The following is a 13,352-nucleotide window of genomic DNA, read 5'->3' as shown; positions in this document are numbered from 1 at the left end:
GTGCGGCTTCTCGGCACCCCCTATTTATCCCTATTTTTGTATGCAGGTTCGCCGGGACTCGCGCTGGCCGTTTCGCGCGTATCCCGGCCCAACTGACACCACCCTCGATCCAGAATCGCCGTCGAAAGTGAGTCGTGGTTGCTGGAGTTGGCCAAGGCCTCGAGAGAGGTCGGAAACCTCCTGTTTTAGTCATGCACTCCACGCGTTCAACCAAATGCCCACATGAAATCAGTTTTACTTAAGTCCTCTGCCAGGGATACCGAGCTGATCGGCAGGTCTCGGTCCCCTTTGGTGGCCTTGTGATGGCCGTTGGAGGTCAGATGTAGTCAAAGTATGACCTGGGTCGGCCAGCCAAGCTCCGATCGACGTTTGGGCTCAACGAGCCCTAGTCCGAGCTTTGCCGGGGACCATCCCGGTCGGCCGTCCGGCGGTCCGTCGCCCCCAATCTCCTCAGCTTGAAGAGCTAAAGAGAATGAAACCCTCGGCCGGACAAAGCAGCCAGCAAATCTTCGGAATTTTGTCCAGTCAAAGGTCCCCGACGCCTAAAGCGCATTAAGCCCGGCTAAATCGGTCCTGTTTGACAGGACCGGCTTGGTTGGACTGGCGATTTTTGTCCGTTTTGAACAGGCCGGGCCCTAGCTGGGCCTAATCCTGTTCGAAACCCGGTTCATTAGCCCGGGTCAGTCATTGCCCGATCCGAATCCGATAACCCGACTTGAATCAGCCAATTCGAATCGGTTTTGCGAATTCGGGTTTGTTCTGACCATACCCGGATCCAATGACCCGACCCGGAGCTGAATATTTTATTATTTTTATATTTTAAAAAATAACAATTAAAAATTAATTAATTTTTTATTTAAAAAAATTGAAAACTAGGAAATAGTTTAGAAATTAGTATTTTCTAATAATTTTCTAAATTATGTAAATTATTTTGATTAATAATTATGTCTAAATCAGATAAGCCTATAGGACTATACAGTAGGATTTTGCATCTTATCTTTATTACTATTGTATTATTATTATGCATGTTGTTTCGAGTTAGAATATAATTGCACAAATGGTCATGTTTTGAATGTTGTCGCCTTAGATAGGATTAGAAACTTAGGCTGCATATCTATCTTGATTGCTAATCGTTAATGATTGTGCATTCGCTTAATCACTTTACATGTTAGGAGATAGGTCCTAAAATCAATCCAAACTGTTTGACAAATATTTTCTCAAATGAACAGGATAAAAGGTACCGAAAGGGCACTAGCTATTCAACTAGTGTAATCAAGTTCCCGAACTTATTTAATCTCTGGTTTGCAAAAGTAAGACAATTCTCCCATTGCTTTACTTGGGTGTCTAATTGACCCACCATAAACTGATTAGTGGCGACTCCTAGATAAAAATCACTTGTAGGTTAAAAATCTAAACCACAAGTCATGATATGGTATGAGCTTGGGAGAGCCCGAGTTAAGTCCCAAACCTAGACTTAGCGCGTACCAGGCTACGCCGTTTTCCCTCTCCCAGAAAAAATCTGGCGAGTCGTGACAATTGTAATTTTTTTTTCAAAGAATAAGCAAAGAAGTAAAAAAAAAAAACCTTGAAAGCATTTTGTTCAACTCGGCCAACCTTCAACAACCACTTTGATGCAATATATAGCCCTCCAAACTAGATCAACATGTTGAAGTATTCACATAGGTCATGTAGCGCCTTGCCCAACGTTCCTGAGCTCCGAGGTTTTGTTCTGCAGGAGGAGCAGCTATGTAATTGAAAAAGGGTTTTGGAAGTTTTGGGCCATTTCTAGGGTTTTATTCAAAGAAGGAGATGAAGTGGTTACCAATCAATTTAAAAAAATTAGGCTGATCATTTGCGAGAAAACGAAAGACAATTGTAGTAGGGGGGTTCATTTATGTGTGGGGAGGGGTTAGACTCCCCACAACACTTTTTCGATGCCACATTTTCCAATTACGTCCTTTAAGTACAATTCTCGAATAATTCCTCACATTATTGATGTGACTTATGATTTTTTTGAATGACACATATATTAATTAATTGGCTTCATTTTGTGATGACCCGGTAGCCAACCAACTCTTGTCTTAATGGGAAATTGACAGCCTTATTCAAGCTTATTGACAGCAAAATGATGGAGACAACTGAGACAGCTCTGCTGACAACACTGAAGAAGGATTCTGCAATGAAATAGGTATGTGATATGTTTGTGAGAGTGTCAGTGTTTCTACTTTAAAGATGCTTGTACTACTTATTATATAAGAGGAATCCAATGCTTCTATAACCACACCAAGGTATGCCTATACAAGGCAATGTATTGTGCTAAGAAGGGGCAAGACTTAGCCACGAAAATAAAATCATGTTGTATTCAAAATCATGGCTCCCTAAGCTCTGTCCTTTCTTCTCCTAGAATGATCTCTTCTAATTAGGATCTTGCTATTAATTCAGTATGGTGATATGATTAAAGTATGCTCTCCACTTGCTACAATGTGGTGCCTATGAATCAGAAAATTTGGAACTTAAATGATCGTTTTTGAGAAGCAAGTAAGAGACTATAATTTAGTCCCCTTGGAATGGCTAGGTGTGCCTGTTGGTTTTGGGGATAGCATACCTATCTCACTCGTTTCTTTCAACTCAGCCATTTTGGTAAGAAGAAAACCTTTCTAAATAAAACCTTTAAGAGGAAATTTCCAATCTCCTTTGTGCAGCCCTCATAGCTCTCTATCACATCAAGAGCTCTTCCTGTTCGTATTTAAAGAGGAAATTCAGCCGAAGAAAATAAAGAAGAAGAAAGGAAACATGAGTCATAATAAGAGGCGATTCTTTAGGAATATTTTGTTATTATGCATTTATGTAGATAAATTGTGAATTTACAATACTGAATTGAGATTTTAAATATGTCCAACTATAGATATAGGTATAGAATAATCATAAATGATTTAAATGTTTGAGAATCTTACTTTTTTATAATCCAAAAGTTCAAAAGCACAAAGCGAAAAGCACGAAGAAGAAACTCAAAAGACATTGGGCATGTTAAAATGTACACCTCCATTATTGTTTTCCACCTTATTAATTGTAAATCCACCTACTTTATTGACTATAAATTGGACGTTCCACCGAAGTTGCGTTTAACTTTCAATACAACCGTCCCTATAATAAACATCCTTTTTCTCCTTTTCTAATGTAGCGGCCTGGTTCTCCTTTTGTAAATTCCTGAGGGAGGATGATCTGGTGGAGAGAGCTTTTTACATTAAGAATGTAATAAAGGCTTTTCACATTCGAGGACCGCAAGGCTTTGTGCGATTTTGCTAGTAGAAAGTATTTCAACAGTGTCTGTTGGAGACACAGAGAGAGGGCTCACCCTGCTAAGTGCGAAGTGAGCTCCTATGGTGAGCTCAGAAACCGGAACGAGCACAAGCAATACATATGGAAGTGAGTATCAGGTGTTCCTGAGTTTTAGAGGACCCGACACTCGTTGTGGATTCACTAATTGCCTCTACGTTGTCTTGAAAGACGCCGGGATTCGTGTTTTCATCGATGACGAGGATCTTCGATCGGGTGAAAGAATTAGTGACAATCTTCTGCGAGCGATCGATGATTCCAAGGTCTACATACCCGTCTTCTCCAAAAACTATGCTTCAAGTCACTGGTGCCTTCGAGAGCTGGCGAAGATGGTGGAGAACACCTCTAAATCTAAAGCTGGGAATAAGAAAGTCATATTGCCCATCTTCTACAACGTGGAACCTGATGACGTGAAGTTGAAAACCATGTTGTACAACGAAGCCATATTGAATTTGGAGCAGAAGATAGAGAATCAGAAGAAGAAGTTCAGCTCCAAGGATATAAAGATGTGGCGGCAGGCTCTCAAAAAAGTTGGCGGCATTAAGGGATGGAAGCCGAATAATTATTCAGGGTAACTTTCTAACCATGATTGTGAAAATAATTTTGTAAAATCGGACCATAGTTCTTATAAAAATTCATTAATTATATTCAAACTCTAATTTCCCTCTTTTAAACAGAAAGTTTCAAATTCTTCTTTTAGTTTTTTTGAACCACGAGATATCCAAATTTTTTTCTGACCGAATAGGGTTATTTAATTTCGTTTTTCACTTATTTTCCATCATGTAAAAAATTTGGCTTTGCTTCATCTTTTTTACACTAATTTGATCCATGTATGTATTAAGATTCCTATTGTATACCAGAGAACTTGATTAAGGAACTGTTGCCTTTGCAAAGTTCTTTTCCACGTCGAAAGAAATAAGTAAATCTTCTATTACTGTAATTCATTAGATGTTTATATTTGGATTCTTCTACCCTTTTTTGCCAGACATTCTGATTCTTTTGCTTGATATAAAGATCAAACATTTCTCTTTCTCTATTCCTTTAACTTAAACTTGTAATGGATTTTCAAGTTCGTAATTCATCATGTTCCTCAAGCTTTGGGGGTAACGTTGAACTTTTTATATATCCTAAACTTGATCGCGTTCCCACCCAGTCGCTTAGTAGATGATTGGTCAACATGCAAATTTGTCACCTTTTCTCAATTGAAACTTTTCAACTTCGTGGCAGCGATGGGGAACTTATCCAGGCGGTTGTTGAAGCGGTTGTGGTCAGGCTCGAGACAAGAAAAAGACGAGTGACCAAAGATTTAGTTGGAATGGAGGATCAAATAGCAGCCATGAACGATTTATTAGACATTAACTCCGGTGGTGTGTGGCTCATTGGAATTTATGGGATGGGCGGTATCGGTAAAACAACCCTCGCCAAGATTATCTTCAACCAACTATGTCCTCACTTTGGGAGAAACTGCTGCTTTCTTGATGACGTGAGGGAAACGGCAAAAACCAAGGGCTTAGTCAAGCTGCAAAAAAAATTATTGTCCCGTATCTCTTCCTATAGTGTGGCTCCTAACATTTCTAACATTGATCATGGGATCAATATGATTGAAGAAACAATTTGCAACAAGAAGACGCTAATTGTATTGGATGATGTTGATGAGGCCGACCAGATCCAATATCTAATCGGAGAGAAAACTTTGTATCCAGGTACTAGAATACTTGTTACTACTAGGGACCAGAGCGTTCTGAAAACCAGGGGTAAGAATAAATTTTGCTGTTATGAAATGATGGGGTTGAGCGACGAGGATGCACTTAAACTTTTTTGTAGGCATGCCTTCAATGACAACTCTCCTGCAGCCAATTACCACACTCTTTCAGAAAGGATTGTCTATACTGCAGATGGATTACCTTTAGCTCTTGCAGTAATAGGTTCATCGCTTTATCAGAAAAAGAGAGAAATATGGAAAGAGTGGCTAGGGAAGCTAAAGAAAACACCTCATAAGGATGTCTTGGCAAAGCTAAGGATTAGCTATGATGCCTTAGAGCCAAATCAACAAGAGATATTCCTCGATGTTGCATGCTTTTTCATTGGTGAGAATAAGACTAATCCAATGTACGTGTGGAAAGATTGTCAGTTTTGCCCGGAGGATGCCATCGAGGTCCTTAGTGAGAGGTGCATGATAAAGGTTTTAGGTGGTAATAGGTTTTGGATGCACGATCAGCTTAGAGATCTTGGAAGGGTAATTGCCAAAGAAGGGCACACCAGATTGTGGGATAAAGAGGACATCATTTACGAATTAAGATCAACAAAGGTAAAGTATGGCCAAATCTGAATAGAAAATTGCCTATAACCTCTTCTTAATCGAGGATTCACGTTTATGAATTGGGAGCTACTCTTCTGTTTCATTTTTTCTTTTCTTCTACGAAATAAAATTGTGGGATATTGACAAATTCCTGCTTCTGCTCCTCAATGTCATTAGCAGACCCAGGAAAGCGTTCAGGCACTCCGTTCGAGAAATCTTGCAACTATCACTTCGGAGCAAATAAAGTGGTTCCCACATTTACGGTTTCTTTGGTTGTCTTGGGAAACCTGCAAAGGTGACTTTACAGGCTGTCTTTCCGAGTTGAAATGGATCAGTTTGAGTTTCAGTTATTCTATTCGTGGTGGCCCTAGTCAATGTTTGGAGGCAACCAATTTGTTGCATCTAGAAAACGCGGTTGTGGTGAATCTTACTGGGCTTGATATCACGGAAGATGTGTTCAAGAGCCTAATCGAGGTACGCCGGTTTCCTTCTTAGTCTAATTTTCTCATTCAATGAAGGACAAAATTTGATGGATTTATTATCTAATTTTCTCATTGGTAGCCTAAATCCACATTCATTTCTTGTCTGTTCTGAAGTTTCATTGGCTTTTGTAGCTGGCAAGGAAATTGGAAGTTCTCACCATTAAGAGTAATCGTACGATACATCGGACACCAACCTTTCCCAAGTACTCAGCTTTAGAGAAGTTGACTATTTCTCAATTTTTGTCTTTGATGGAAATTGATTGCTCTATTGGAAAACTGATGCGACTGACTGAGTTGAGTTTTGAGTCATGTTCTGAACTTGAAAAATTGCCTGCACAAATTGGAGAGTTACGGAAGCTGCAGCACCTCTCTCTTAGGAGTTGTAATAGCTTGAGTGAGCTCCCCAACTCAATTTTGAAATTAGAGTCGTTAACGAAGCTGGATCTATCATGCACGGGAATTACAAGATTACCGGATTCCATTAGTAAACTATCAAGCCTGTCATCTGTCGACGTATCAGTCACACCGATTGAAAAACTGCCCAGTACAATGAGCAAGCTTCTTCAACTCCATACACTTCGTTTGAATCATTGTGATGGGATACAAGAGTTGCCGGAGCTCCCCATAAGTTTGACCACTCTACAGCTGAGATCTACATCGTTGCCGACTGTCCCTAACCTCTCATTCCTTACTAATCTAGTTGAACTGGCCCTAGCTGATGGCTCTAAATCTATGGCCAGATTAGATGGAATTCAAACTTGCGACTTGCATTGGATTGGGAGTTTATCCAAATTGAGCAAGCTGCAATTTGGCTTTTCAAATGTCCGTGCACCAACTACAGAGTTGGGTTCCCTTTCTCAGCTGAAAGAACTTACTCTACATGGAGTAGACGTGCCAACTTTTAGACAACTTCCGTCAAAGTTGATAATTCTAGAGCTCTATGACACTCGAGGGAAACAAGTATGGCTTCCTCCATCGGAGAAGGAGACTGTATTCGTTTCATCAAGTTCGAGACAATCAGGAGAAAACAAGGCGTTACAGCAACTTGAACTTGAATTTCCCGAAGACTATGGATCGTTAGAGAGGTTGGTTTGTCTGCGGGAGGAGCCGGGGTGCATTGAGGTACAAGCTCTCGAGTTGATTGATCATTGGAGGGGAGCCTTCCATTTCCCAAGCTCCCTACAGAAGCTTCAAAAATTCGTTCTGTGGGGGTGCCCAGGGCTACAGGATATTCAATTTGTTTTTACGTTGGAATTATTGTTAGTATTTTCCGTTGGAAGGTGCACTTCATTAAAAAGGTTAGGCGATTTGTCAAACTTGAAGAACTTGATGGAGTTAACTCTTAAGCGGTGCCCGAGCCTGCAAGTTGTCGAGGGCATCGATGAATTAGAGTTTTTGGATCAGTTGAAAATTGATGGGTGCAGATCACTGGAAAGGATTTTGGACGCATCGAGCTCAAAAATACCTAATGGGAGCCAGATAAACATAAAAGATTGTGAGAAGTTACCCAACACTAGTCCAGATCTTCATTTCGAAAATTGGGAGTCTTACAGAGAGAAGATTCTGAATGGAACAAAGCAAGCGCCAGACTCCGAAACAGAAACAACGGACTCCGAAACAGAAACAGGGGATCCCCTGCAGAAAACGGTGCGCCTTCTTTCTATTCATAGATCATCGCTGTTTCTTCTGCTTTGCTTGCTTTCTATTTCTGCTTTATTCTAGCGAAGAGAGACAATGAACCGATTCTAAAACGTGCAACCAAGGACAATCTCATTAAAAATGCCCCATCTTACTTGGAATCTCCATATGCTCTGTGTGTGTGTGTGTGTCAACTTCGGCGGTGAGGTTGGGGGATATTACGATCCCTCACCATCTAATAACAAAAGGGACCTCAAACTCACCTTATTATTTCCTTTTGCAGAACCAGGGAAATAAAGAGAAGAAAATAGCGAGAAAGACAGAGTCGGCAAAGGAACAAGGAAAACGAAAGAGGAGAAGACTTCAAAAAAGGGCTTGGGTGCGCGTGTTTCACGGAAATTTCAAGATTTGGAAAACATTTTCAAAAAAATACTCATCTCTTAAAAAAAATAATTGAAAAATATTTTTATTATTCATAAAAATAATTATGTATAAATTATTGTTGATAATAATATTATTTTCCGTTGGCTAATTTTTAAAGCAATTTCTAAATTTCAAGTTTTTCGTTAAAGAAACGCGGAGTCATTTTCTCAAAAAAAAGCATGAAGTGACTAAGTCAATTTCAAATAAGAGCTATGAGCTCGTCCGTCGACCAAATGTTCATCGGCCGACATTTTCCGATGGCTAAAACAACGGCAATATTTGTCCGAAATTTGAACAAAATCTCGAATTGAATTGGGATTAGGGTTCTTTTTCACGTTGTCTTCTTCCTCTCTCCCGCTGCTCGAGCAAGTTGCTGTCCCCCAATCCTCGTCGCTACTCGCTCGCTCCTCGCAAGCTTCAGTCTGTCGTTCGCCGTCGTCTCTTCTTTCCCAGGTTCTGTTGTCCGCGAGCTTCAAGTCCGTCTTCGCGAGCTTCAAGTTCGATGTCCGTGAGCTTCAAGTCCTTCTTCACTGCCACTTTTCGCTCGCCTGCTCATGTTCTTCTTCAGTGCCGATCAGCTGGAGGAATTTGGTGCTACATGAGGCTCCGATGGTTGCACTCATTAACTCCATCAGTGGCGAAAGGCATGGGCCTGAACTCAAGCTCTGGAATCACCAGCTAACCGCTGAAGAACAGGCACGGATGGTGTGGCAGTTGGTGTTTAGTTGAATGTAATCGTGTGATTTATCTTTGCGTAGTTAAGCATGAGCTCGATCTCTAGCTTCATATGGTAATAGCTGTATAAGGGTCTGCTTTCTTTTCCAATTGTTTGACTACTGGAAAACTCAGTCTAGTTATGTTGCTATGCTTCTGTGGACTGCTCGATTGCGTGTAATCATGTGCCGGCGTGTTGTGCATCTGTTAGTTGGGGTGGTACAAGAATTATGTGTATTTGTGAGCTGAATTAATATTAGAAAGTTGCATAATTTGGGAAACAGAGTTTATTACAGCTTTGATGGAGAACGGTGATGTAAATCTTTTGAGTCGACCGTCTGAGGATCGAACCATTCCCATGAATGTTGATGCAGAGCGCACAAAGCTTTCTACACAGGATGTTGAGCATCTTCTCATGAAGAGTTTGTAAGTATATGAAATGGTCTCTTTAATGAGTATCCACTGTCTCTTTATTGCCTGTGAGGAGCTCTCAATGATTGAAAATGAAGCAAACAATGCTTCTCTTTTCGGTCCTTCATACAGAATTAAATGGGATAGCCAGGTTTGTTTTTTACATATTTTGGGCAGTTGTATTTTCCATTGGGAATTTGAGGTCTGCTGCATATGGTTGAAGGGGCTAGAAGTTCGTGGGTTGGCTGCACGAAATGTGCCTGAAGTGACTGCTGTGAACTTGCGCCCTATTAATAGACTTAGCTTGTATTAATCAACCATAAATACTTTTATACAACAAGTGCGGGTGTAAAGGATGATTACTTTGAGTTATTCATGCTTGTAGACTGACCGCCACTATTTCTGGTGTAAGAACAGAAGAGCTTCGGATATGCATCAGTGTGCTGTTGCTAAAAATCTAGAGTACAATTTCCTTTTTTTGCATTCGCCGTCATGGCAAATACTTGGATGTTGTAGTTGCTTACACCTTCTCTACTCTAGCATAAGTAACGAAAAACCGACATTGAAGCATTTACCTTATTTTACAGTAGTCTAATCATTAGAATCTCAACTTAGGTTCATCTTAATGAGGGCATATAATCGATCAAGTTGAGTGGACAGTATATATTTCATGGGTGCATCCAAGAGCTTTGGGGATTCCACAGGTCAAATTACTGCGTGACTGACTGGACAATTGGCTGGACAAAGTACACACGGCTTTGTTATATGTTCAAGCATCCGTTTTTGCAACGATCTTCTGATTTGAACTGAAAGAAGAGAGATAGATGAGACACTTTGTAGCAAGGTGCTTGGTCAGGCAGTTGTGCATCTCAATTTACTTCCTTAGTGCTTCACTGTCTCATGCCTAATTCCTTCCTACTTTCTCACGTCTAAGATGAGTCCTCTTAAAACTCTGGCAACTCGGTTTATCCTTTGGATGTGGTCATTGGAACACGTATTGATTTCTTTTTGCTCAATTGTGTCCATTTTGATCCACCGTCATGTGGATGGTGCACATTTAATTGCCGAAAGCCCAGGTTTCCTTCTCACTCTAAAACGATATACAACGTTGGTTAGATAGGACCTAGAATGGAATTCTTCACCAGCATAATTGGGAGACCACCATGTATTTAAGCAAATACATGACTTACTAAGCACCAATCAAATATTTGAAACCAGCGGAAGAGCTCCAGCATAAGGTTATCTGACATGAGACTCTGCACCAGGAGTGCTACCAAACCCGCCATCCAAAGTTTTGCAACTCACTGTATATCTCGCAGCCTTCTCCACGTCTGTCGAATCCAACCGTTTTAGTATTGCAATACAGCATAGAGCACAATAAGAGAACCTTCGAAGGGAAATAAAGGGGTGAAAGGGATGTCAATTATTTAAGTAACATCCTCAAGAAGCACCAAAATTGTAATTGATCAAAGGCGAGGACAAGACACCAAGTATCGACTTCTCCCCACATATCACCAGAGAAAGATTCATCTTCATTTTGCAGTGCTCTTGTTGCGGAAGCCAAGTGATCGAACAATAAAATTAACAGAATAAGAAAATAAATCGGACACCAAATTTACGTGGTTCGGTCGTAGTGACCTACGTCCACGGGGAGAGCAGCACGGAATTCCACTATAGATCAAGCGATACAACGGAGATTACAACCACACTCGAGTCACTCAAACACTTTAAGTGTTTCCCAAGCCCCAATTACACCCAATAACTCACACAGTGTTTAGCCCCACAATTCCTCACGAAATAATCTCTCAATCTCGCAAAAGAATTGTACACAAATCTTAATACAAGATTTAATCGCTACAAACACTTGAACTCTTGGTGTAATTCCACGAACAAAATCCTATACCCATTGCCAAGCACGCAGCACCTATGGATGACACTAGCACTCCCACGGCACTCAGAGTAAACGGTGCTTCCCCGAACTCCAATCCTCTGCCACGGCATATATATATATATATAGAAGCAAGACCGAAATGTACCCTTAGAATCATTAATATCACCGCCACGGAAGAAGTCCAGTTCGGTCAGCACATATTGGTCAGGAAAGAAATCAAAGTTGACCGAATATTGTCCCCAGGTGGGACTTTCCAATTTCAGTCCAAGAGCCCAACATAATATAGGAAAGTTGATATTATCTTTGCAGCTTTAACATGCCCAACTTTGATTCTCGATTAAGATTCCAAATCGTAATCTACTTTGCTTAATCTCAAACTTTCCTATAATAAACCGAGCTTCTTTATAATTTATCTCGAATCGGGTTTCGTTCACTGGTTCAAACTCGAGACATATTTTCAACAGCTTTGATGTCTGAATCATAGTTCAGGCACAACAATGTTTGGCTAGCAATATACACATTAAAAAGTAAGTGTAAACAAAATTCCATAATATGACATAATCCGATCTCTTACATGCAAAACAGAGCCGAAGGTAAGTTTATTACTCTCATGATGTTGAAAACTAAAAAACATATAATAACACTGATGAACTTGCATCTATGGTAAGAGTTTGAAGATCTAGGGCGCTTTATTCCAAAGGATACAATTTGTCACCTTATTGATGTCAAGAACATCTAACTTGTCAAAAAGGGCCAAAACTTGCACGGCACAGAGTGTATACAGCAGATGCGGATCACGTCCAATATTTCCCACCAAATCCGCCTGCACATGCAGCCCTAAGTGACATTCGTATTTTGTTCTTAAGGGTGAAGTTTTAGAATATAAATAAATAAAGCAACACTAATCACTCCTAAGACGTGGTCATCATTGTAATAGATGGAATTTGTTAATCCCAAGTTAAAATCTTAATCATACTGTCAAATAAGAAAAATTTGATTGAATGTGGGGTGGAGGTTCCTGTTAGCTGCATGTTTTTCATGGGTAATCGCGAAATAGAAGCCAAGACGAGACAAATAAATACAAACCAGACTTGTGCTGGCATTGCAGGATCCACGAAACAACTTCATTCGAATCCACAGTGTCAAGTTTTCCAACAAGATCTAGAGTGGTCAATCGTCAAAATATGCCCCAGTCAATGTCAAGTGCTCCATAAACCACCAACTCAAAACCATCCTTTTTCTGAGTGCAAGATATAACCCAAAAACTCAAATCAGTGAACTCCAACACGCTGAATAGCAGATCCAGATAAACCAAGTCATTTTCAGTAACCGGTAGGAGGTGGACAAGAGAACAAGATGAGAATTGTAAAAATTTCATACCTACATTTTCAACAGACAATATGTACTTGACATGTTTATTACCGGCGAGCTCCCCCATCTCTCGATAAGAGACTGCATTTTTATCAACATGGAATTAAATCTTACACATACCACCTAAGAACACAGCAAAGGAAGTGCAAAAAGCATATGATTACGAAGTTTTTGTGAGCTCATCAAGGATCGTAATGATCCTATAAATTTAACAAGCCCTAGTTTCATTTCAAAAATTTTTATTCAAATAAGTCCGCTTATCGATAATAAAATGATAGAGCAACGATCTCAATTGTAAATTGGTAATTTGTAAATCCAAGTACTAGCACTTACCAGTTATCGAGGACGATTATGCACGAAAGTGCGTATTAAAATGCTTATGCACGGAAGTGACGCAATTGGATTTATCGTACGTTTCATTTTTTCTTTGATTATTCCAGTTAAATTTTTTTAAAATACTATTGCAAATTGCGTGTGTTATTTTATACCTAATACCCATGTTAAATGCAATTTGGGGAGACCTACTTAATTTTAATTTGGGTTACTTACTTTTTATAAATACTAATATTTTCCATAACATATTTTTCCTTATTTCAAGAGTTTAGGTAAGTAGTAAGAATCAAATGTTTTTCCCCTTTCTGAAATTAAAAAAGTGGGTTTTCATAAATTTTTATCACAAATATGAATAGACATACCAAAACTTTCGGACTGGTCGGGGCCATTTGAGATCCACCATGTGAAGCCTGAATTTTGGGCCCGGCCTGAACAGAAAATAAAAAAGGCTCGA

The 13,352-nt window shown here is 39.9% G+C and overlaps 3 protein-coding genes across 3 annotated transcripts in view; 2 read left to right on the top strand and 1 right to left on the bottom strand.

The window, feature by feature from the left end:
* Positions 1–8,287, top strand: part of LOC115668800 (disease resistance protein L6-like) — a 102,113-nt gene extending 93,826 nt beyond the window's left edge. The window contains exon 5 of the mRNA XM_056307820.1: positions 8,039–8,287. Coding sequence (XP_056163795.1) covers positions 8,039–8,212 — 174 coding nt within the window. The 3' untranslated portion in view covers positions 8,213–8,287. The remainder of the gene's footprint in view (positions 1–8,038) is intronic.
* The window catches only part of LOC130137084 (disease resistance protein L6-like), a 55,322-nt gene continuing 45,106 nt past the window's right edge, over positions 3,137–13,352 (top strand). The window contains exons 1-4 of the mRNA XM_056307821.1: positions 3,137–3,907; positions 4,564–5,644; positions 5,816–6,109; positions 6,858–7,764. Coding sequence (XP_056163796.1) covers positions 3,381–3,907; positions 4,564–5,644; positions 5,816–6,109; positions 6,858–7,022 — 2,067 coding nt within the window. The 5' untranslated portion in view covers positions 3,137–3,380 and the 3' untranslated portion in view covers positions 7,023–7,764. The remainder of the gene's footprint in view (positions 3,908–4,563; positions 5,645–5,815; positions 6,110–6,857; positions 7,765–13,352) is intronic.
* Positions 10,543–12,632, bottom strand: LOC130137079 (geranylgeranyl transferase type-2 subunit beta 1-like). Its single transcript, XM_056307811.1, has 6 exons — positions 12,575–12,632; positions 12,281–12,370; positions 11,900–12,031; positions 11,059–11,065; positions 10,791–10,850; positions 10,543–10,690 (listed from the first exon to the last, which is right to left on the bottom strand). Exons 1-6 carry the CDS (start codon positions 12,630–12,632, stop codon positions 10,543–10,545), a joined length of 495 nt encoding a protein of 164 aa, XP_056163786.1.

This window comes from Syzygium oleosum, unplaced genomic scaffold (genome assembly GCF_021117445.2).
Source record: "Syzygium oleosum isolate NSW1041296 unplaced genomic scaffold, Sole_v2.1 Sole_v2.60, whole genome shotgun sequence".
NCBI classification, from domain to species: Eukaryota; Viridiplantae; Streptophyta; class Magnoliopsida; order Myrtales; family Myrtaceae; genus Syzygium; species Syzygium oleosum.
The sequence above is the reverse complement of the archived record's forward strand: the minus strand, read 5'-3'. Positions and strand labels throughout refer to the sequence as shown.

Bases quoted from the DNA above. Each gene is read 5' to 3' on its own strand.
- LOC130137079 (XM_056307811.1), bottom strand. From the start codon at position 12,632: ATGGGGGAGCTCGCCGGTAATAAACATGTCAAGTACATATTGTCTGTT. The intron at 12,032-12,280 runs GTTTGTATTTAT...AATGTCACTTAG, and splicing joins GCAATGCCAGCACAAGTCTG to GGCTGCATGTGCAGGCGGAT. The intron at 10,691-10,790 runs GTGTCTTGTCCT...TTCCCTTCGAAG, and splicing joins TGGGGAGAAGTCGATACTTG to GTTCTCTTATTGTGCTCTAT.